Below are 22,721 nucleotides of genomic sequence, written 5' to 3'. Positions count from 1 at the left end.
GAGTTGCTCCACCTCCTTGATCGTTTGAGTTGCCCTTTTCTGAACCCTGTTCAACTCTACAATATCCTGTTTGAGATGAGGTGACAACTGTACTCAGTAAACGTGGTCACACTATAGATTTGTATAATGGCACTTTGGTATCAGCATTTAATTTCTTGATTCCTTTCCCAATGATCCCTAGCATGAAATTCACCATTGTGCATCAAGCTCTCTATTATGGCCCCAAGGTCTCGTTTCTGGTCCATCACTGCCTGTTTACACCCCATCAGTGTATATGTGAAATTCGTATTTTTTTGCCCCAACATTCATAACTTGGCGCTTGTTTACGTTGAATTAACACTTGCCATTTTACCACCTATTCACTCGCGTTGAAGAGGTCTGTTGGAGCTCTTCACAATCTTTTTAAAATAACCCTGAACTATTCCATGACACCAGCAAACTTGGCTACCTCAGTGGTCACTCCCAATTCTATACTGTTGGAAAAGCACGTTCCAGTACCAATCCTTGTAGGGCTCCACTTTCTACTCTCCTTTTGGAGAACTGTCCATTTTTTCCTACTCTTTGCTTCCTGCAACTTAACCAATTCCGGAGCATAAGAGCATCACTTGTGCTTGGCCAGGATTTTGGGCAGTTGTAGAGAGAGCAGTTTCTCTCCTATAGGAATTGTGGTTCTCCTTGGATTAGTGTTCCTCAGAATGTTACTTATCACAATGGTTTCGATATCATTTTTCTTAAACAGCAAGTTATCAGGAACTATTATTAAAACTGACATAATTGTGATTTATTAACATGAATTAAAATGCCCAACCAGTGCTGCAATGTGACAGTATATTAAAAAAAAATTAAAGTTCATATACTGTACTACTTCCACAAAGATCACACGCTTTTGCAAAAGACTCGTATGTACAATACTATATCAAATGAGAAGCATAAAGCAGTTTTACACGCAAAAGAAACAGTATTTACAGCACTTGTCAGAGACATTAGAAACAATCTATACATTAAATTACAATGTCTGCAAAGAACTGTTGAAATAAGAGCCATGTCCACACCAAACTATAAAAATCTGTATTGCATCTTCTATCTATATGCACACAAAAACTGTTTGACAGATGGAAAACCTGTTAGTGCCATCACTTAGCTGTGTACTTTAATTACATATGTATAAAAAGTAAATATAGAAAACATTCACTAAATGAATTTAACTGCAACAATAAAATTTAAAGTTACGCAGCATCAAATCTACTGCCAGAACGAACAGCTGGAATGTTCACATACAAAATAAAAAATGCCTAATACTGGCTCAAGGGCACAGTTTCAGGAATTTTTAAAAGCAAAAATGGAAAGAATACAATGAGAGTGCGCGCACTGGTGTTTGCTTTTATACAAAGTATCATGTACAAGCTTTAAAAAGTACCTTCAACAGGTACATATGAAATATACAGTTTTTTACAGAACATTTTTAAAATGTTTAGAAGCAAGGGGTCCATTTTAATGCCACCCTGACCCATGGTAATTGTTTTGAAAAGTTGGTGGCACCTGTGCTCTGTGAATAGGTATTTGCCCAGGCACCGGAGATGCCTGCTGAGGTCCTTGCACGCCGTGAGGAAGGGATACAGAGCCAGGATGAGGGCAGAACCCGGAAGCGGTCGGTGTTGGAATACTGCTTGGTCCTTGAGGCTGGATGTGAGGACCCTGACCTGGGAGTGGGCAATGAGGTCCCGTCCCAGCAGGCTGATGCTGAGGTCCAGGTCCCAAAGGGGTGTGATGAGGCTGCGAGGGGTAGGAAGTGACGGTTGAGTGAGCGCTGGAGGGGAAGAGTGGGGGGCCCTGGTGGGATGCGTGGTGCAATCCTTGCGCCGAGGCCGTGTGATGCCCAGAGCCTAAAACGGTGGCAGGTGGCGGCGGCGGAGGAGGCGGCGGAGCCGAATTGACTACGTGCTGGTGTTGTGCTTGCAAACCTTGGTGACCTGTGGTGGGGTGAGTCGGATGGTGGTGAGGAAGGGGACCAGGTGGCGGCGGAGGCGGCGGCAGATGGTGACCGGCAGCTTGAGAATGGATGTGTGACCCCGGAGCCACGGCGACCGCGTGCACGGGGCCCACCACGTGGGCCACTGGATGCTGCTGATGAGAACTTTGCTGCTGCACAAGATGGGGTCCCGGAGCAGGGGGAGGCGGTGGGGGCGGCGGCGGAGCCCCGACAGCTGGAGTCTGGTGGTGAATACTGGGGTTCGGAGATGGCAAAAAATGCCCACTGGTGACATGGTGCCCTGAAACTGGCTGCTGGCATGTTGTGCCGGCAAGTGCTTGGTTTGGTCCAGAGGGAAAGACAGTTTGTTGGGGGGGTATGCTACTTTTTAACTGACTGTAATTTTGAAAGTTTCCTGAGGGGGCTTGCTGGTTTTGATAGTAAGTAGAGGAAGGGGGAGGAGGCGGGGGAGGAGGCGGGGCGCTCGCGTTCAAATTTTGTTGGTGGAACTGGCTGTAAGAGACGGAAGAGGTTTGGGGAAACAGCGTTGCGCTGGGTTGCTGCTGGGTGCTAGGCTGAAGGCTCTGCGTCGCCGCATAGAAACTTCTGTGAGTGTCCCTTTGAGGCGTTCCCACTTGAGGTGACGGAGGATGATGAGGTCTGCATGGCGATCCTAATTGTTGTGAAGGGGGCTTTGGTGAAAGGTAGCCGTGCTGAACAGGTGTGTGGGGCGTAGAGGGTTTGGGAGGGTTCTCTACCTGGGGCGAAGGGGGACAGTGTAGCTTCAATGGTGCAGAAGGCAGCTTTTGCGAGAGCTGATCTGCTGCGCTGCGCGAATGGGGCTGGGACTGGTGGTTTTTTGAAAGTGCTTCGGCGTTGTTTGCCAGCGGTTTCTGTGGCTGGTCAGGTTTGGGGTGAGTTGTGTTCTCTGCCTCTGGAGCATCTGCTGGAGTCTCCCACTGGACATCCTGTTTTGTGGGTGTTTTCCCAAGTGATTGGACAGGAGCTACAGGACTTGGTGAAGAAGTCTACATAAAGGAAAAAGAAAAACAAACATGTAACTTCAGTTTAAAGCATAGCCATATCCTTATCTTCAGAGCTATGGACGCAATGCAGGCTTGTTCAACTAGTGAGGTTTACGGGGTTCAATGCAACACTTCTTACTCCTGAGGATAGCAGACAAACACAAACTTTGAAATCAAATTTAAAGAAAAATGGGACTTTGTGGTGCTTAATATAAATAGCAGCAGAAGCAAGTGACTATCCGGCTTGTAAACAATATTGTGTAGTTACTCACTGGATTAGCTACTGTTCCTCCTTTAGATGTGCATCAATGAGACAGATGGATAAAGAGTCACTTTTAAGCTTTTAAATGCTTATATTAATTAATTTCACAAACATGGATTCTTGCCAGCATCTGGCAGTGAGTATATCTGCATTCAGGCAAAATTCAGAACATCAGTTTTAAGCTATAGTGACCAGGAAAGAAGCAGGGACATTCAAGCCATGTACGTGTGCATTCACTAACGTGAAAATATTTTGTATAGTAGTACCTTGCTCACTTTTAAAGGACTCTTGCAAGCCTTCAGAGAAGTATCTGGGGACGGACATTCACTTGTGGGCTCAGGATTTTCAGGATCTGCAAAAAGAATTACTGTAAGTCTATAGACAGAAGTATACAATGGCCATGAAGATGTTTGACTGGGTGGATTAAACTTTCAAGTTTGAATTTTAAAAATCAAGCTTGAAGTATTCTTAATAAAATGATATGAATACCAGATCAGATGGTGACCAATAATTACATTTCTTCCTGCTCAATCAGAAGCAGACCAAACACAACCACAAAATTGCTCAAAGTTCAAAGGAGCACTTGCAGGATCAACCAAACGTTTTCTTACCAGAGTCCTTGTCTTTTCTATGATCACTAAGAAGCAAAGCTCGCTGATAACTTCGTTCCCTCACTTGCTCCACTGAAGTTGAAGAAGTCCTTCAAAACAAAAATGAACGAAGTCTTAGTTTGCTGGATAATTTTTAATTGAAAAAAATGTATCTCCCTACTGCTCAGGAGAACACTTAGTTGCATGGTACACGTCGGACGGATTCGAACTGCCGACCTTCCGATTGGCAAGCCCAAGAGGCTCATTGGTTTTGACCACATAGCCACCCACATCCGATATTTTATTTTTATATTGTAGTACTCTGAATCTCTCAGCAAATCCATGGGAACTAAGGAACGTGCAGCACTAATACAGCCTTTTCCAGCTAAACCTTCCTTTAAAAGTACTTATGACTGGTGCTTTAAGGGGGAAAGGTCACAGCAAGCACTTCCCATGCAAGCACGGCATGTGTTCTGCCTAATTCTACTACACAAATTGTATGGAAGATGGCCCCCCAGTGCTCAAACCCTTAAAGGCTGACGCATACATTTCTTATGGTAGCAGAAGGGCACCTTGTTAAATTGTTAAATCAGTCTGAAATTTCACCTCCCTATTTTGAGGATCTGAACACTTGTGTTACTCAAAAGTCCTTTTTTTCTTTGTAATAGCCCTCAATTTAACAGCAACTTATTTAGAGGAGCTTACCACTGAACTTCTGGATCGTTCTTCTCGCTTGAAGCTTCTTTCGATGAAGAGGAGTTTTCTGTTTCTTCTGAAGTGGTGCTATAATCGGTGGCTGGCAATGGTAAAGGGAGGCTAGCCGTGTGCTCCCGCTCAACTGGCTCCCCGTTCTCGCTGCTGTTATACCCGTCGGCAGAACCACCGTTGTTTCCTCCACCAGCAGAGTGTGGCGATATGGTTAGAAGGGGAAAGCTTTCTGCCTTGGAGCCGCTTTTTCTGGCTTCTCGTTGCCTCTTGCGGTATTCTAGAAGCGACACCTATGGAAAAAGTGGAAAGAACAGTTGAGAGGGATGTCTCAACTCAAACTGTTTGGACAGTTCCCCCAGATTTCTTTCTAGGCTATTATAAAAGTAGAGTTTGCAGAATCTTTAAGAGAAAATTCAACACACAATCTGGTTGCAAAGTGGCTGGCATTAGTTTTGAGGATAACTCTTTTGCAAAAATGAATCTAAAATTAGAATGAGTAAGAGAATGAGCATGTTTGCACATAACGGTGACCCAGACTTTCTGATTTATTGCGGCTATTGCAATTTAGGAAGCAACAATCCACGGTCCTTAGTTCAGACATAGCATGAACCCAAGGCTTCCTGGTTGTTTATCTTGCTTGTGCCTTGCAAGGAGTGAAAAAGGAGCAATGAGGCAGTGTGCACCAGCATGCACCTCATCCCTGGCAAACCAGAAAGTGCAGGCAACTGGCGGGCTAGTTCCTAGCACTGTTCTGCAAATACTTGTGTCAGAGTTTGCATGGTGAGGGTAAGCGGTTAATTCTGTAACCGTTCTTCCACTTCCACTGGTGCAACCAGAAAAACATATTTGGCTGCATTTTTCTTTTATAACCCAATGCTCCAGTACAAGGTACCAAACACTCCTTCTGTGGGCTGAAGAGGACTTCCACAAGTGAAAGTGCACCCTTTTGATCCAACCTGCAGCAATCGTAATAAAATAATTTTGGGGTACTGCATACTGGACTTCCTACATTAGAAGAAACGGTGAAGCATAACTACTGAAAATGTCCTTTTACAGTCTGAGCGATTCCCCTCCTTTCAGATTAACTGGGGCAGTAACAGTTTTCAGAATCTTAAGTATAGGCATCATAACTATTTGGTTTGTCTGTCTTAAAATACTTGCCCCAGCATTAATGGCTAAACTTTCTGCTTCAAACGAACCCTTTCCACTTGTCTTTCATTTTTATCAGGACACCTGTTTAGCTACAGGGAGGCAGTCCTCCCATTGCTCCCTTCCTACTGCAGCTTCCTTTGCCACCATTCCAGAGGGTTTTCTGGCCCTCATTAGCTTTTCGCGGGGCTGTAGCATGAAGGGGGAGGTTGGAAAACCCTGTTCCAAAAGTGGAACACTCTGCTCATAGAATTGAGGACCAAAGCCACTGCCTTTATATTCATATCATAATCATACGCCTCTTTGGCAAATCTCAGAATGGCTTACAGGATGGCGGTCTCTTCCAACTCTATGATTCTGTGATTCTAGGAGGTCACCTATCCAAGGCACCTGCTAAGCTTCAACAATGCTGCATTTATGAGATGATTCTAGACCATTCACTACTAAATTTCATGTCACTGGGAGATGTTTTGATCAAAAGGTATTATTTTTAATTATTCAACTATTTTAAAAGCTATCCAGGTTCCGTATCTGCAACAGTTATGTGTTGTACAAAGAATTTCCTCTAAGCTAAAGAAAATCAAGTCTCCTCAAAACTAGTAAATACAGACTATAAATTTTATTTTTGTTCTAGAAGCTGAACAAACACTAAATGGCATGATCTAGACAAACATAGGCATCCTTAACATTAATTTGATAACTTAGAACTTTAAATGCTCAACTTAAAATACTAAGGCTGCAATCATAAACCCATTTGAGAATGTCTCCTATAGTAAATAGAAGCACCGTATCTAATTTTGTCTTGGCAGAAAAGGTACAGATATAAAAAATGAAAGTGTGAATTTATACTTAAAGGTTGTAACCTTTTTCTTTTGTGGAGGATTCTGGGGTGTGCAATTTCCGTCCATCAAGCTGTCGCTACTGACAGTTCTTCCAAAGCCAGCTGCGAGTCCATCTTCAGAAGTACAAAAAACAGGTGTTTCCATGAACATGCCACCTCTGGCATCATCTGGAATCAGGCACTTTGATTCGTTTATTCGGAATCCACCTCCTACCTCCAGCTGGTGTGAAGGAGTTAAGTCCCTCAGATTAGAATTCATTGAGAAATTTACACCTGTCCTGTCGGGACTCTTTACCCAAGTTGGATAAACTGTTCCCCGTCCACAGTGAGCAGTTTCCAGCTGGCTGCTAGCATCAGTCCTGTCATGGCAGGGGTTGTCCAAAGTTTTATGCAGTGCACTTTGCTCAATTGCTTCAAGTCCCAACTGGAGGTCTGAGGCCGTTTCATTTTCTCCGGAGCATTGCCTGGCGCCATCAGTCCTATTTCTTGGACTGGAATATCCAATAGTCTTTATTTCTTGCAGGCACATTTCTGTTAGATTCGAATTTCTGAAAGGGTTGAGTGCTAGCATTGCTGATGATGACCGGTCATATCCCTGCACACCGAGAAAGAAGCAATTAGATGTAACACACAATGTCTGAGAAAAGCAAATGAAAATGATACCCCCATATGAACCTAGCTGAATGTTATTTCACTGACGGCTCCATTGAAGTTTTTTTTTAATCTATCCATATATCTATAAAATCCTAATGTGCCATCCAATTTTTGGTTATTGTACCTTTAACACAGATGTGGTCCATATATGGAAGGTATGTCAATTCATAAAAAATATTGGAACTGAATACTGGTGTAGATTACAGGAATTACAGAAATAAGACCCTGAGTAATTCTGGGATATTTGGAAAATATGAATTTAAGGCAGGAGATTGAACTGCTTATGCCAATGAACATGGTGGGATGGAGATTATTATTATTATTAATATTGAGAAAGGATTTAAAGGATCTGGATTATTTAGTTTGGCTACAATGGTGGGTTTACTAAGATGCATTTTTAATGTTCTATGCAATACTACATGCTTTCTGTAATAGGTTTGTCAGCAAATGCAAAAAAATAATAATTTTGTAATACTGGGAAACAAGAAGCTGCTTTGTGCCAAGCTAGATTATTGCTCTGCATTGTCTACACTCAATTGCAGTGACTCTCTAGGGTTTCAGATAGAACTCTTCCTGTTTTGCATAGAGATGCCAGGGATTAAACGCAGGACCTTTTGTGCTCTGCTTCCAATTCTTCCCCAAACAATTATTAGCAGCTGTTCATAGCTGGGAGGAAGATTTGCAAAACGCATATAAGCCTTTCCCAGTAACTTCTTACAGTTCTCCTTACCTCTTGATTATACGTTCGCCTCTTAACTTCTGGGGAACTTTCAGGTGAAGAAATATTCTGCATTAAAAAAGTTAAGCATGGAAGTTTTATTTGAATGCAAATCACAAATGAAAGCATCTCATTTTTTTAAATAACATCTAAACTACTTTATTTCATTCTGCCTCCCTGGAAATATATGCTAGGAGTTAAAACTTCTCTGAATTTTGTCTAATCCCCTTCTAAAAACTGGATTGATAGCCATTACCACACGTCCCACCATTTGCTAAGCTAGCTGTTATTTTTTATATATATAAAAAAACCTGTCAATGCAAGTTGATTAATCAGGTAGGAGTATAGAATATATAAAAGCTCACCTCAAAGTGCATTGCATTTCCATGTACACATGGAATCACTGGCGTAACAGGTGAGTAAATGGGCTTATAACCATTCCTACAGGTTTCATCTTCTGCTTTTATTCTAGGAGGAGTTGCAAACAGCAATGGATCTGAGGCAGAGAGATCAGCATGGGTTGGTGTGGCGTATGGAGAAGGAATAGGTGTAGATGTTTCTGAATAGGCAGAATCTGACAGCTGGTAGACTCTTCGTTTTTTTAGCGGTGTTGTCAGGTCTGCATGTTAGGAAGGCAAACAAAAAACAACAATTGATGCTTTCTCGTTAAGCCATCAAGATTTGAACACAGTTATTAGGTTCCATCAATAAACCGTTTTTGTCCAATCCCCTGCAATGCAGTAATCTCGACTAAAGCATCTAGAGTCCATGTACACATTTGGAAACCTGGGAAACTGTCTGACTAGTCACAAAATACAGCAACTTGCCCAAGGAACCTTGAATACAATACAGAGATTCGACATGAGTCTCAATTGCCAAACCAGGTATCTGCCCCCACAAACTACTCATTCCACAGAAGGAAAACTAGCTATGCTTGGAGAAACACACACACACACCCAGCTCTACCTCCTCCCACCATCCCACCAAATGCAGAACAGGCAAAATATTCCCAGTCCATCAAGTGGGTCCCTAAAACTTGAATGGTTGGCTAGAAATCAATACATCGGTTTCCAGATGCTTCACTCTGTTCTTTCCATTTCCACAAAGAATGCCTTTCAGAACACATGGAGCTCTGAGGTACTCTAAGGAAAGCGGAAACCCAGCCAGATGGGCGGGGTATAAATAATAAATTATTATTATATTATTATAACTAGAGACCTGCAATTTACTTTCCAACAAGCCCAGTTCTCCACAAGGTGGTGTGGTGAGGTATAGATCCTAGCTTGAGAGAAAGGCATATATGTCAGATTTCACGAACTGATTGTGATAGCAAAATATCTCAGGGCAGCGCTCTTCTATTTAATCTTGGTCACACACAGGGGGTACGGGGTGTTCTGTTGGTGGAAGCAACTGAACTTTCAAGCAGAGTGTGAATATATTCTCCAGCAGGAAAGATGCCACTAACCATAAACATTTAGTACACAAGTAAGTAGAGAAAAGTGGTTGCCCAACCGGGTGCTTAAACATCAGATCCCCTGCAAGTTTGATGAAAAGGGTTAAACCATTTCAGAGGATGGCTTGCACCATATAACAAAAATCCTTACCTGATAAAGAACAACTGTCATTTAATAACAAGGGACTTCTACTTTCACCATTGACTGTGGGACTTCTAGATCTTTCATGAGATGGTGAATTAAACCTATCTACAGCTGTTGTGTTTTCTTCTTCCAGAGCTTGCTTCAACCAACGCTGGGGGGGGGGAAAAGAATATAATTAAACTCTAGTCCGTGGGTGCCAAGAGAGATCCATTACAATTATTGATTTAAATCATTTCCAGGCCATGTGCAATTTTTTAAAAAAACCACTAGTCTGTTTTACAAAACAATATAAGAAATGACATAGCGTAAACTTTTACGAGGGGAACAAAAAGTGGACTAAGTTGTTATTTAACAGGTCATGGAAAATAAGGTCTTTATTTGATGACCAAATGAATAGGTAAAGGTAAAGGGACCCCTGACCGTTAGGTCCAGTCATGGATGACTCTGGGGTTGCGGTGCACATCTCACTATTCGCCGAGGGACCAGGCGTACAGCTTCCGGGTCACGTGGCCAGCATGACTAAGCCGCTTCTGGCGAACCAGAGCAGCACATGGAAATGCTGTTTACCTTCGCACCGGAGTGGTACCTATTTATCTACTTGCACTTCGTGCTTTCGAACTGCTAGGTTGGCAGGACCGAGCAACGGGAGCTCACCCCGTCGCAGGGATTCGAACTGCTGACCTTCTGATCGGCAAGCCCAAGGCTATGTGGTTTAACCCACAGTGCCACCCATGTCCCTTCTAATGAATAGGTAGCGCTATGCAAAAGCCTTTCACCAGTAGCCACCCGCCTTATCTAGTCTGTAGATATTTTACAAGATTTAAGAAATAGCTATTTGTCTTAATATCAAAAGGAGGAAAAACAAAAAGGAAACACTACCTTCTTGCAAGAGCCAATGTTTTCCACAGGTTCTTTTCTGCGCCTCTTTTCCGAAAGGAATGGCGATGTAAAACGAATATAGTGCTTAGGAGTAGTATATACATGTGGGCTGTAAGTGAGACCGGGCAAAGAATTCAGCTGTGTAGCCAAAACCTCAGGATCTGTCGTTATACGCAGGGGCCTTTCTGAAAGGCTGTCCGTCGGTTTTCCTGTCTTCTCGTTCTTCTCACTTAACCACTCACTCACCAAGTGCTAAACAGAAAAGGGAAAAGTCAACATAGCCCTTCTGCTGAAGGTAGTTATCAACTGTACATTAAGACCATGTTCAGTACTATGGGAGAGTGCAAATACTAAAGTAACTAATGAAGCTGTAACTGCATACAGATACACCATTTATAGGTTCACTGGTAATCCAAGTAACTGACCAGGTTTGCAGAATCAGGTTAATGGCTTCTAAACAAGCAAGTTTGTCAGCCTCTTTAAACCCTTGGCTTTGCATCATATAGCTTGTTTGAAAGCCATTAACCTTAATTCCTGATCGAATGGGGAAACTGGGGCTTCCTTGCTCGCTTCCCTGCTCACAGGAAGGAATTGTGAGTGGGTACACAGAGCTCATGCGTATTCTGTCTTATTAAACCAGTATTTAATTGTGTAGACACGGCTGCTGTGTCAAGGTAAAATATACTATACGGTAAGAGCTGATTTGCTGTCAAATCCTAGAAAGTGGTAAATTTGTGGTAAAATGCCACTGTTTAAAAGTTTTAGCCAGCGATGCTGATGTCAGCTTTTTTTACTAATGCTACTGAGAAACAACCTGCATTCTTAAACTAAGTGATGTGTGTACTACAAGCATTAGCAATCGTTTTTAATTTACTTGTTCCTAAGTTTTTCTGTCTAAATGCATGCAGGGTGGCGTGGTGTTCTTGTACAAGAGGCCTTCCCTTGTGTTTTTTTCTAATGGGTGTCAACATTTTTACCACACACAAGCCCTGCCATTCTTTGCTCACTGAGGCAACAACCTAAAACACACTCTTAATTCAATGAGACTTATTTCTGTGTAAACGTGAACAGGATTGGACTGTTTAAGCCAGATCAAGCAGCCTGTCCTCTCTTGAAGTTCCAATCAATTTCCTTAAGAAAAGTTTGAATTTAAAAACAGGAGTTTCCTGGAGCTGTTCAGGTGGCAGCAGTGACCAGGAATAGACCACCCTTTCAATTTATCCAGTTACTCAAGCCTTGTTAATATCCACATTGGGCTACTGCGACATGCTATCTGTATGTAGCTGCTGTTGTAAACATCAGAAACATATTTCCCAGTTGTTACTGCAGGCTTTAGAACTCTCCTCGAGAAGCCTGCCTGTTTCTCTCTGGTCTTCTGATGAAAGCCCCCTCTTAATTCAGAGGCCGCTGGTGCTATGGCAGAATCCTTACCTATTATTTACTGGTAATATTGCATTATTTAATATTGCTGTGCTGTTGTGCTGCATTCACTTCATTTAACAGTTTTTTTGTTTGTTAGTTGCCTTGGGTATTTTACACAGAAAGGCAGGATAAAAATAAAAATATTACAAACAATAAATCTACAGCTGGTGGCATGCACACAAAAGAATATGCCCGGCCCTTATAGGGAATGGGAGACATACCTCACAAATTTGTGTCCAGCCCTTCCCATCCTTCTGGTCAAGGAATGTGAGCTGCAAGGAATGTGTTCCCTGAATGAATTGAGAAGGGAGAGGCTGGACTGGGATATAGGCTTCCCGGAATGCTCAGGTATGCTGAACATCCATGCATATGTACCACAGAGGAAGAGGGAAACCAGACTACTATAGAAACCCCTCCATAGATGCTCTGCATGCACTGAACTGGAGCAATCCCGCAGTTAAAAGATGGCCACAAACTTTCATTTCCCTTTTTAGGATTTTGCTTCTACTTAGTGGAAAAGAAGCACTGAAAAACAATGACTACTGCACTGGCTCTAGTTCTGTGACACCTAGATCACTATTTCCTTCCAAGCTAGCAGCAACTGAAAGCAAACCCAACCCAAGAAAACTACTGACTGTTAGCAATGCCATGGCCTACGGTTTCACAGAAAAAGCCTAACATGAGCTCTTTCAATATCTTCATAGGGAGGCTATGCTGTGTTTTCTCCCTCTCAGTGGAAGGCAAACTCCAGACCTAGGAGTCCTCACAGGAGATGCATCCTATAGGACAAAATAAGAGATGTCAACTGTTCCTGCTTCCAGACAGACACTCAAATCACGACGTATGCCCCTTAAGGTGCAATAATTCAGTCTTGTGATCTTCCCTACCCTGAAAGTCATTGCATTCACTTCTCCTAGATAGGAGGGTAACTCCTGGGCGGAGTCAGGAAGTATGCAGACCTTTTAGCCTTCCCTTCATTTTCTGACTTCAAAAATTAAGTCAGCATTCCCTACCCAAAATCATTGGAGACGGAGTAGTAGTCCCACCACCCAGAGGTCTTCACTTAGGTTTCGTGGGTCTTTGTGCAGACCTACCTTAACATATTTTGTTGCTTTTTTGAGGTCTCTCCAATGTCTTGCACCTCTCCCTATTTACCCATCTCATGATGGCATTCTGGTGTCTTGGATGGGGGGTGGCGCCCCCCCTCCTGTTAACAGGGGCCCCTGATCCTTACCCAAGGTTTCCTACCAGAGACTCTGTCTCATCTTCTGCCTTCTAGTATCCAGGTTCCTCCCTATTTTTCCTAGGGGAAGTGAGTGTACAAGAGGAAGAAAGCACGCTTGCCTTCTTTAAATAAGGCAACTCAAAACCATACAAGGTCTTCTTGTGGTACCCCTGCATGACTGCACTTGCTCAAACAAGAAACCATTGCCACTCCCTCCTCCTCATCCCCAAACAGAGCTGATAACCAGTATATTCCTGCTTAAATGCTGCCCTGAGCTGCTTTGCAAAGAACATCACAGCAGACATTTAATACACAAATGAAAGGATCCGTTTAAGCTTAGAGATACACTTACCTTTTTTGTTTTAGGATATTTAGTAGGGCATTTGTTAAGTGCTGGGGGTTCTGGTTCAGGAACTATTTCAGGAACAGTTGTCTCAGTTTCAGGCTCAGCTGAAAGTGCAGTGTTTTCAGGCTCATTGTGCTGTGAACTAACTTCCACATCAGGAGAGGATGGTTGAATATCTGAACACATGCTAACAGTTCTGTGCCTTCTCCGCTGCTGTCCGATATGAGTTCTGCTCCGAGAGAAACTTTTTCTCTGTTTTGTCCTATTGACTTTGGCAGGGGTTGGCTTAGTGGCAGTTTCCTCTTTTGCTGGTTCCTTGTAAAATGCATGAAACACCAACGTCAGATAAACTGCATACCTTGTATAGCTAGAAAGAATAACCGCTCTGTAATTTTTCCAATGGTAAGTACATATTTGAAAGTGATTTTTAATGTGATTTCCCCCTATCCCAAAATATTCATTTTCAGCAATGGATGAGGCAACTTTGGTATCACATAATGACAGTCTTCTTTTAACAATATGCAAATTGTTCCAAGTACCATTTCAGAAGTCTTGAGTTTTATAAGGGATTTCGAAGGCACTCTTTTGGGTCAACACAAAGCTTTGATGATGTGAAAGAACGCTGTTCAGTAACTTATAGCAGCAAAGTGTTGCCCAAACATAAACACATAACAGAAAAGCTTAATCTTTCAAGTCAGCTTAAACTTAATAAAGTTATATGTCACTACCTGTACAAATTCTGTTTCGTTGATGATCTGCGTTTCCTTGCATTCAGGTTTAATTTCGGTTTTAGCTGTACTAATTCTTTCCAAAGCCTGCTCTCTTCTTTTTTCTCTTTTTTCTAGCCTGGCAAAAGCCTGAAGAATGGCTTCCATTTTCCGTTCTTCTCTGGTCTGAAGAATTAAGCAACATTAATTTTTAAGCAATGTATGCTGAAGATATAAAAGGACATAAAACTTAGCCATGTTCCAACTGTTTCTGCACAACGGCCAAAACAAGTTACAGGATCAGCACTATCATTATATGCTAGCTTATATACTGATGTTTGACACTCAGGCACGGCACTGTGGTTTTTTTTAACTTGGAGCAAAAGAAAACAAATTAGGTACACACCTGCCAATAAACAGCTATGTATTAGTACAAGCACCATATTTACTCATAAATGTCAGTCAATTCCTTATATGGTACAGAAAGAAGAATATTAACTAGAATTAAAATACAATAAGCTTATTAATATTTTTAACAGAATAAGATGCAATGAAAGTATATGATGTACATTTTCTGTGCACGTCTATATGAAAAATGCTGTTTCAAAACTATATTACACCCAATTTTAAATCAATATTGCTATCTTCCCGTTTGAACCTGTGTTGAATGAAAAAGCATCTTTCCATTGTTTCTTTTTAAAATACACTATTTTATAAACACCTATTTATAATTTACAGTTAACAAAGTAATTTTGCTCCTCGTCAAATTCTGCTGAGTGTACCAGAGCCTGTACAGACAGTCAACATTGATCTGTGATGGTGGGATACTGGGGTTTAGACTTCTTAGAGCATGAGAAATGCATTCATTTAAACCTGCTAAGCAACAGTTTCACATGTTAGTAAGGCATAAGGTGCCCAGTCAAAATGCCAACTTCTGTTCCTCAAAATGGTAAAAAGTAATACATGATGATAAGGAGCATTTTAGTGCACTGGCTGTTCTCAACTGAGGTGTAAAAATAAATTTTGTTCCAGAAAACCTTATCATCCCAATTTCTATTTAAGTGTCATCTAATATGACAAAGCATTCCAATTTTTTATCCATTATATTGACTTTTTTTTTTTAGTAGTCTTAAGAATGAACAATATTACTCAAACTATTATTTGATTATGTAAGCCAGGGAACCTCCAACAGGCACTTTATGCATCACCAATAACTCACCAGATCCCTGCATTCATGGATCCAATTTTAATGAGTCTTTGCTCTTAACTTATCACTCTTTCATCACTCTTTCATAAGACAACAAAGTGAAGGGAAGGGGAAAATGAAAGTAAATCATCGCTGAACTACCAGGGATCTTTCAAGTGATGAGAAGCAGTGGCATATGTTCCTGGGAGAGATGGCATCACACTACAAGGAATCAAACAAAATTTCCACTGTAACTAGGGACCACACACAGGAACAGGCCCCGTGCGCCTTCAACAGGAGTGTGTGTCAAAACACTTTACTTCAGCAATATGTCTATGTGGTTTTATACCGATAGAATTGCAAAGATCTCCACCAAGGTTGGTGGGATCTGTACCTGCTAAGAAAGGTCTTAAAAGTTCCAGGAAGCAGTTCTTACACCTCACTGCATGAAGCCGAGGAAGTATTGGCCTCAGGTACAAAGTTGCCTTAACATTTTTGTTTCTTTGTCCTAGCAAGCTAGGAAGTGTTGTGTGCCCCCATCTCACATTGACGTTTATCAGCAAGTACCTTCCAAATGCTCTTGTTAATAGTCAAGGCAGCTTAAGCCATGCAGCTGGCACACCTAGCTACAGGGTGAAGAACTAGCCAAGTCTGGTCCATTTCTCTAGACTAGAGAGACAGGTCACAACTTAAGATAACAGAGTTTACCTACTACCTCACAGTGTTTGCATTCTTGCATTCTGCAGTCAGGGCTCCCATTTCTCCAGTGGTGAAGGATAACACTGGTTCTGTTTCATCACTTTGTTACAAAGTCATGCTGTGCCCTTTAGGGCTCCCAATTCATTTCCAGATAATAAATGCATTATATAAAGGTAGTATAACTGGAAATTCTGTGTCATGCTTTGTGGTAACTGATTTTCACAGCTTTTCGCCAATAAAGGTGGAGGACCACCTAACTTACTCCCCTTAAATTGCATCTGGCCTATTCATAATACCATTCCCCCATATAAGACCAAAAATTTCATCACAGAACATGATCCCTCTTCACCCTTATACAGGTGAAAATGATTAACTGGAACCTTTTAAAAAAAGGTTATATAGCATGTATTATCTTCTGTTGCACAAAGCAGTTGAAGACCCAAGATTTGCCTACTCTTTTTAATCCTTGTGCTACTGAAACATAGAGAAAACAGGCTGCTTTCATCACAAGTTTTTCTTAGCACCAGTATTTTTCCTTATGCCAAGGAATCATTTAAATATTAATGGTATATTAAAAGATAACTCAGAAGCTAGAACCTCTAGAAAAGGTAGTATATGAATCAACTTAACACGATCAAGATACAGCATAAAATAAATGCTGATGCCACAGGTGAATATAACATCCTAGTATAGGCAATGTGAACTTTCATCAGAAACAGATGCAAACAGATGCCATGAACTCTGGTCATAAGAGTAGTGGAATAATGAAAGACCCACATAACACCCAACAGCGTTCACACTTTTGCAATTCCTATTAACGTCCCTTCGTATATTACATTTTAAGCCTCTTTCCAGAGACCTAAAAAATGAGGCCTCCTCGCTCAAGGAAACTGCCAACAGAACAGAAACATTCTTAAATTCTCAAACTACTAGTTTGTGTGCTAGCTCAAAACTGTTGTGCAAGTGGCCTTGGTCATTGGTAATAACCACCCTCACCCATATATATTCCTACACAAACTTAACTGACAGATCTTTAAAGCTGATGCAGTAGAGGGATCTTTTACACACATGTGGTGGTTGTGTCCAAGAATATTGGGAGATGGTCTATGAGATAAAAAAGATCTTCAAATTTACATCCCCCCCCAAAACCTGAAGCCGCCTTATTGGCTATACCGTATTTTTTGCACCATAACACTCACTTTTTTCCTCCTAGAAAGTAAGGGGAAATGTCTGTGCGTGTTATGGAGCGAATGCCTACGGATGGCGGGGGGATCTGCTGCAGTCGTGAGCAGAGGATCCATAGTTCCCCTTCCTTCCCTCCTCCGTGGCTCGCTTTGAAACAGCAAAGCGGGAGAAGAGCCGCTGAGTGGGGAGGAGAGAGGGACAGAGAGCCTGCTTCTTTAAAGGAGCAAAGCGGGAGGGGAGAGGAGCCTTCTCCCCTTATACCCCTCTTCTTCATTATTAGCAGCATCCTTCTCCACACACCCCACGCGTGCTTCTTCTCCCCTTAAACCCCTCTTCTGCATTATTAGCAGCATCCTCCTTGTCCCTTGAGTGCTTTTCCTTCCTTCCCCAATTAAAACGTGGTTACAAAGCACGGATCCACATGGATCCTCAGGATTTTTGCACTGGGTCACCCCAAATTCACCACCAGATCACATAGCATGTCCATGGCTACATCTTGCACGAAAAAAATCACGCACCCACTGTTGCCTGGGGCCGCAGTGGTGCAAAAACGTGGTTACAAAGCATGGATCCACATGGATCCTCAGGATTTTTGCATTGGGCTACTCCAAACTCACTGTCAGATCACATGTCTGTGGCCACAGCATGATCCACAAAAATCATATATCCACTGTTTCGTTTAGAATATTTTTTTTCTTGTTTTCCTCTTCTAAAAACTACGTGCGTGTTATGGTCTGGTGCGTGTTATAGAGCGAAAAATACGGTAATTGGCGAAGACATACCAATGAAGGCACGTAATCTATTGTGTTATTCAACAGCAGCCAGAATAGTATATGCTAGAAATTGGAAAGAAAGAGGAATTCCTACGAAAGAACAATGGCTGCAGAAATTGACAGAATTTGCAGAATTAGAAAACATGACACCCAAAATAAGGTACCAGAACGACAAACAGACTAGGGACAAGTGGGAAGGCTTTGGGGAGTATTTAAAAAGATATGATACCAAAATCAAATTTCAAGTAGCGGCAACCTTATGAGCAACAGCTAACTACAACCAAGGAATGAAAGAGGAAGTGGTAAAGTAACTGATAGGCAGAAAAAAACAAGGTATATCTAGAATGCCTCGGAGTGTTAGGTTGGGAAGTCTGTACAGAAACAATATATGATAGGAAAACATGATGTGTATCAGAAAACTGGAAAAACATTAAAAATTAAAATTAAAGCTGATGCAGTTAATTATTTCCCTGAGCAGAAGCAAGATTACCAAAGGAAGATTTACCAAATGAAGATGTTTTATGGATGCCATCCCAGGAGCAGCACAGCTCCTGCTCCTCCCTGCATCGCTCTGAGGAAGGAAAGGGGAGGCGTTGTTCCTCAGAGCAAGGCATTCTGGGAGCAGTGGCCTGAGATAATGGGGTGGCTAGACATGTAACCAATTACAGCATGTGATCATGTAGAAAAGTGGCAGCATGTAGTCATCCTCCTAGGCCACCTTTCCCAGAGTGCCACCTGCCAAGGAGGAACACCTGACCTCCGAGTGGGGCACAGAGGAGAGAGAGGTGTGCTGTCTCCACATTAGTAGCAGCAAAACAATGAAATTAAGGGAAGGGGGGGGATAAGAGGTGTATCAATGGCTCACTTTGTGCTAATTCTGTGAACAGTTATGTCTTCCTCCAAACTTTCTCAATTGCTTAGTCAACCCTCACGTTTCATTACGTCAGGATTCTCCCATTTTCCTGACCCCTTCTGATGTGCCTGTGCCCCTGCTTGAAGTTCCATATTTGAAAATTAAATAAGGCAACATCCATACAGCAATGTAAGTATGTTTGTGTACTTTTTATTAAGGGCAAGGTATCTGACTTCTCTTTGTTAAATCTACACAGAGGAGGACCCACCCCCCAAATCTTCAGACATCTATTCAACTTGGCTGATCACTTATGGAAAATACTGCGATTTTATCTTATCTCAAGGTACAGAAAGTGCCTTCTTTGAACTGCAACAAGACTTTAGTAGCGCAAAATCAAGAATATGTAAACTCCCAAGAAAGCACGCACGCGCGCACGCACACACACACACACACAGCCCTTTTTCAGAAAGTAACACTCAAGCCAAAAATAGAAACACACAAGACTCAAGTTTTAGATATTGTTAGCATGTATCAGGAGCAGATTTCAAATATTCTCAAACACTAAACACCTAAGAGAGGCAGCAACGATTAGCATGGGAAGAGCAGCTGTCACCAATCTGTAGTGACAGCTTTAAGCAGCTACTAGCTTCCCAACTTACCATCTTCCTTTTCCTTTCTGCAATCTGCTCCTCTGATTCCATTTCTACTTCATTGCTAATAGGAGTTTTTTCTTCTATATCATCAATAAAATCTGGCTCCTGAAAGATGGAAATGACTGCTTTACAGAAGCTCTACTACTACTGCTGCTATAACCGAGGGAACTCCAAATACTATATGACACTTATGCTGCAATTCTATACTCACTTACCTGGGAGCAAGTCCTACTGAATTCAGTGGGGCTTACTTCTGAGTAGACATGTATATAGAATTGTACCATAAAAAGCCTCGCATCACCACTGCAAAAGCAGCCAACCAATTAGCCATAGTAACATGCAAAAGCAACAATTCAAACTTTCATACATCTAGAAATAAATATCCAGTGACTAAAGCATCTTTTTTTGCCAACTAAAGAAATGACCAAATATGTTTTAGTACTAATTTGTATGAAGACATGCAAGCTAGTACAGTCAGACAAGTGTCCTGAATCTGTCAGCTGCTTTAACAATAAAAAAGAAACTAGGATTTAATGTAGGCAGTTTTGCCTCCAAAATTGGCCTGACAATCTTTGTTTGGATTACTTCTAGAACATCACCTCAAAGTGAATAATATATATGAAACTTTGCTAATCCACTATTAATCTACGTTTTTAAAAATATTTGTTCCTTTACAGTACAATCCCATACATGTCTACTCAGAAGTAAAGTCCCACTGAAACCAGTAGGGCTTACTCCCAAGTGTGTCTAGGACTACATGCCTAGTATGTGCATAAAATTGCCTAAAATTTCTATTTTATCACAGAGCAGTCAATAATACTAGCTGCTTGATCCTTTTAAAAAGTTTTCAAGTACTTGATGTGATGAATCCTACCCTCAAAAGCAGGTTTTCAGACACGTAAAGCCAATTTTCACAACTACTAGATGTTTTAAGGGTGCAGAAAATGATTACAAATACAAGATACTCCTGACGGGAATATTACTTGGGGCACAGATAACCACTCTTCATTACAATTCTGTGACTGAGGTACCAGGCTTCCCAAAAGTTGAAAATATATGAGTGCAACTCCCCCCCCACCCCCGGAAAAAAAACAGTACAACTGCCAAAACGCAATTTCATTTTGCTCTGTGTTATGCTGTGGAATTCTGAGCATTTCAGTAGCAGTGCACATTGTGGGTTGAAACACCTTCCTCTCTTACCTCCCAGTTTTAAACACTGTCCACAGCATTTTAATCGGTAGCATTTAAAAGAAAGGCAAGAGGATTTCAGGTGTCTTGGGAGATTGTGCGCTGATCCGCATGGCTCCCAACAGTCTATCTCAGACTGGGGATGGAATGGAGGGAGAAAAAATATGTTAAAACAGAAACTAAATCTCTCATGTCCCACTAGACATATGACTTAAAAAGAAAATTAACAGTGATGCAGAGTCAGTGGATCTTACCCTAGAATGATTTTCCTGGCATGCACATAGTCTCCCAAGGATTTTGTCGTTTTCAGTGGGTTTGATGGAATATAAAAACCAATCTAAACTTTTTTTAAAAAAATGTGGGACACTGAGTATCTCTGACAGCTGCCACAGAATAGCTAGTATACCCATGTGGCAAGAGAATGGCTCCTGTTCAATAGATATGTGCAGATATGCCCTAAGCAAAACAAGCAGATCAGTATCTGTAAGGAATCATCTGCTGTGCCTTGCGAGGAAAATGGAAAAGCAACAAGTACAACTAAGGATCGCTTCAAATTCATCTAATCCTCAAGCTACACATCATGCTCCTGTTCCATTCCTTAGGTGGAACTGAATCTTGAGCCATGTCCGAGGTAAGAAACAATACTGTGTAAACAACCCCTCCTGCATTTGCCAATCCAACAAATAAATGCTTTGTAAGGATTGTTTTTTTTTAAAGATAACATCCTATGACCTATATGACAAAAATAATGTTACTTCTTTTCAACAGCTGCTTGTATCATGAGTGGGGAACCTGTGGCCTTCTAGATGTTACTGCACTATGATTCCCACCATCCCTAACCACTGGCTGTGTAGGCTGGGGCTCGTGGGAGTTGGAGTCCATCATTTGGAGGGGCCACAGTTCCCTACCTCTGTGTTATATCTGAACTATGAAATATAAATGCTACCAGCCTACAAACCCTGGTAAGATCCTGGATCCCAAGGCACAGCATGATGTTCTTACATTTGTGATCTGCAAAAGTATTCTGATGCTGTTCAACAAGTTAATTTTTAAAAATTCAAGATGAGGTACCTTCTACAAAGCCATCCAGTTAAAATAACCCCACCCCCATGCCCCAAGCCAGCAGTTCCTTGAAGGTTTGGGAGTTTTATATTTGCATATGGCGTCTTGGCCCACAAAATCTGTGCTCTTGGAAGTTGCCCCAACCACCACCCTGAAGGAAATGGGAAGCTTCAGAGTCCTGTGTTTAATTTTAAATATGCTGTAATACCTGATTATTTGAGATTGATAGCCTAAGGGGAGAAAGCTTTCTCTGTCTGTTGTCTGGAAACTTTGTTTTGGTGGCTGCTCCTTCACAATCCAAGGTGATGTTCTGGTTTTGAGTCTCCTTCTCTTTTGAAGCATCTCTCTCTTTTCTGCCCTTTTTTCTTCTAGTATCATATCCAGTATTTATGTTTTCTGTAGGTTCAGAGCCTCGCTTAAGTACTGGGCATTCAGGATTTTCTTTCAAACAAGCACAGTCCACTTTGTATTTGCTAAAACAAAAAAAAAAAACAAAAAAAAAAACAAAACAAATGAAATATGGAAAAACTTTGCAAAAAACATTTGCACAGTACTGCTTTCTATGCAGTCCGATCCTCTCTAGGCTTACTCTGACTTAAACACCGCAATGTTCAATGGAAAGATAATCTTACCAGTACAATTCATAACTAGTACATGTGCTAGTTACATTTACATGTCTGATCCTGCAATTCTAATGTGATATGAATCACAGCAACATCAGATTCTCTGTTAAACTGTGGGGTTTAAGAACACTGCATTTTAATGGCATCCTATTATTGTAATCTTTAAAAATGTAAATGAATGGAGACCACTTGATTAACAATAACAAACCAATTTCATATCTGACAACTCAGCCCTAATATTTGGTGCCCAACCTGACTTACCAATTTCCGTAATCAAAATCGAATGCAATAGTTATTTCTGTTCCCTTTGGAATGTTTTGGATGGAGTAGATATAAAGATGAATGGTTCCATCTTCAATGGCATGTCTAACCTAAACACAGAAAAATAACATATTTAAACAGTTTT

The 22,721-nt window shown here is 41.5% G+C and overlaps 1 protein-coding gene across 13 annotated transcripts in view; it reads right to left on the bottom strand.

Moving 5' to 3' along the window:
* Positions 1 to 756: 756 nt before the first annotated feature.
* Positions 757 to 22,721, bottom strand: part of KMT2E (lysine methyltransferase 2E (inactive)) — a 58,772-nt gene continuing 36,807 nt past the window's right edge. For 9 of the 13 annotated variants that reach the window (XM_053406244.1, XM_053406245.1, XM_053406247.1 and 6 more), the window contains 15 exons: positions 22,577 to 22,686; positions 21,901 to 22,165; positions 19,449 to 19,547; positions 14,115 to 14,279; positions 13,393 to 13,701; positions 12,037 to 12,105; positions 10,394 to 10,645; positions 9,521 to 9,665; positions 8,282 to 8,535; positions 7,929 to 7,985; positions 6,567 to 7,139; positions 4,552 to 4,844; positions 3,868 to 3,956; positions 3,523 to 3,608; positions 757 to 2,997 (listed from right to left, as the gene is read on the bottom strand). In XM_053406244.1, the coding sequence (XP_053262219.1) occupies positions 1,492 to 2,997; positions 3,523 to 3,608; positions 3,868 to 3,956; positions 4,552 to 4,844; positions 6,567 to 7,139; positions 7,929 to 7,985; positions 8,282 to 8,535; positions 9,521 to 9,665; positions 10,394 to 10,645; positions 12,037 to 12,105; positions 13,393 to 13,701; positions 14,115 to 14,279; positions 19,449 to 19,547; positions 21,901 to 22,165; positions 22,577 to 22,686 (4,272 nt within the window). In that variant the 3' untranslated portion in view covers positions 757 to 1,491. Of the gene's footprint in view, positions 2,998 to 3,522; positions 3,609 to 3,867; positions 3,957 to 4,551; positions 4,845 to 6,552; positions 7,140 to 7,928; positions 7,986 to 8,281; positions 8,536 to 9,520; positions 9,666 to 10,393; positions 10,646 to 12,036; positions 12,106 to 13,392; positions 13,702 to 14,114; positions 14,280 to 19,448; positions 19,548 to 21,900; positions 22,166 to 22,576; positions 22,687 to 22,721 lie in introns of those variants that run through there. The other 4 variants (XM_053406251.1, XM_053406252.1, XM_053406253.1 and 1 more) reach the window with 4 other exon arrangements.

The sequence above is a fragment of the Podarcis raffonei genome, chromosome 10 (assembly GCF_027172205.1).
Source record: "Podarcis raffonei isolate rPodRaf1 chromosome 10, rPodRaf1.pri, whole genome shotgun sequence".
NCBI lineage: Eukaryota > Metazoa > Chordata > Lepidosauria > Squamata > Lacertidae > Podarcis > Podarcis raffonei.
The sequence above is the reverse complement of the archived record's forward strand: the minus strand, read 5'-3'. Positions and strand labels throughout refer to the sequence as shown.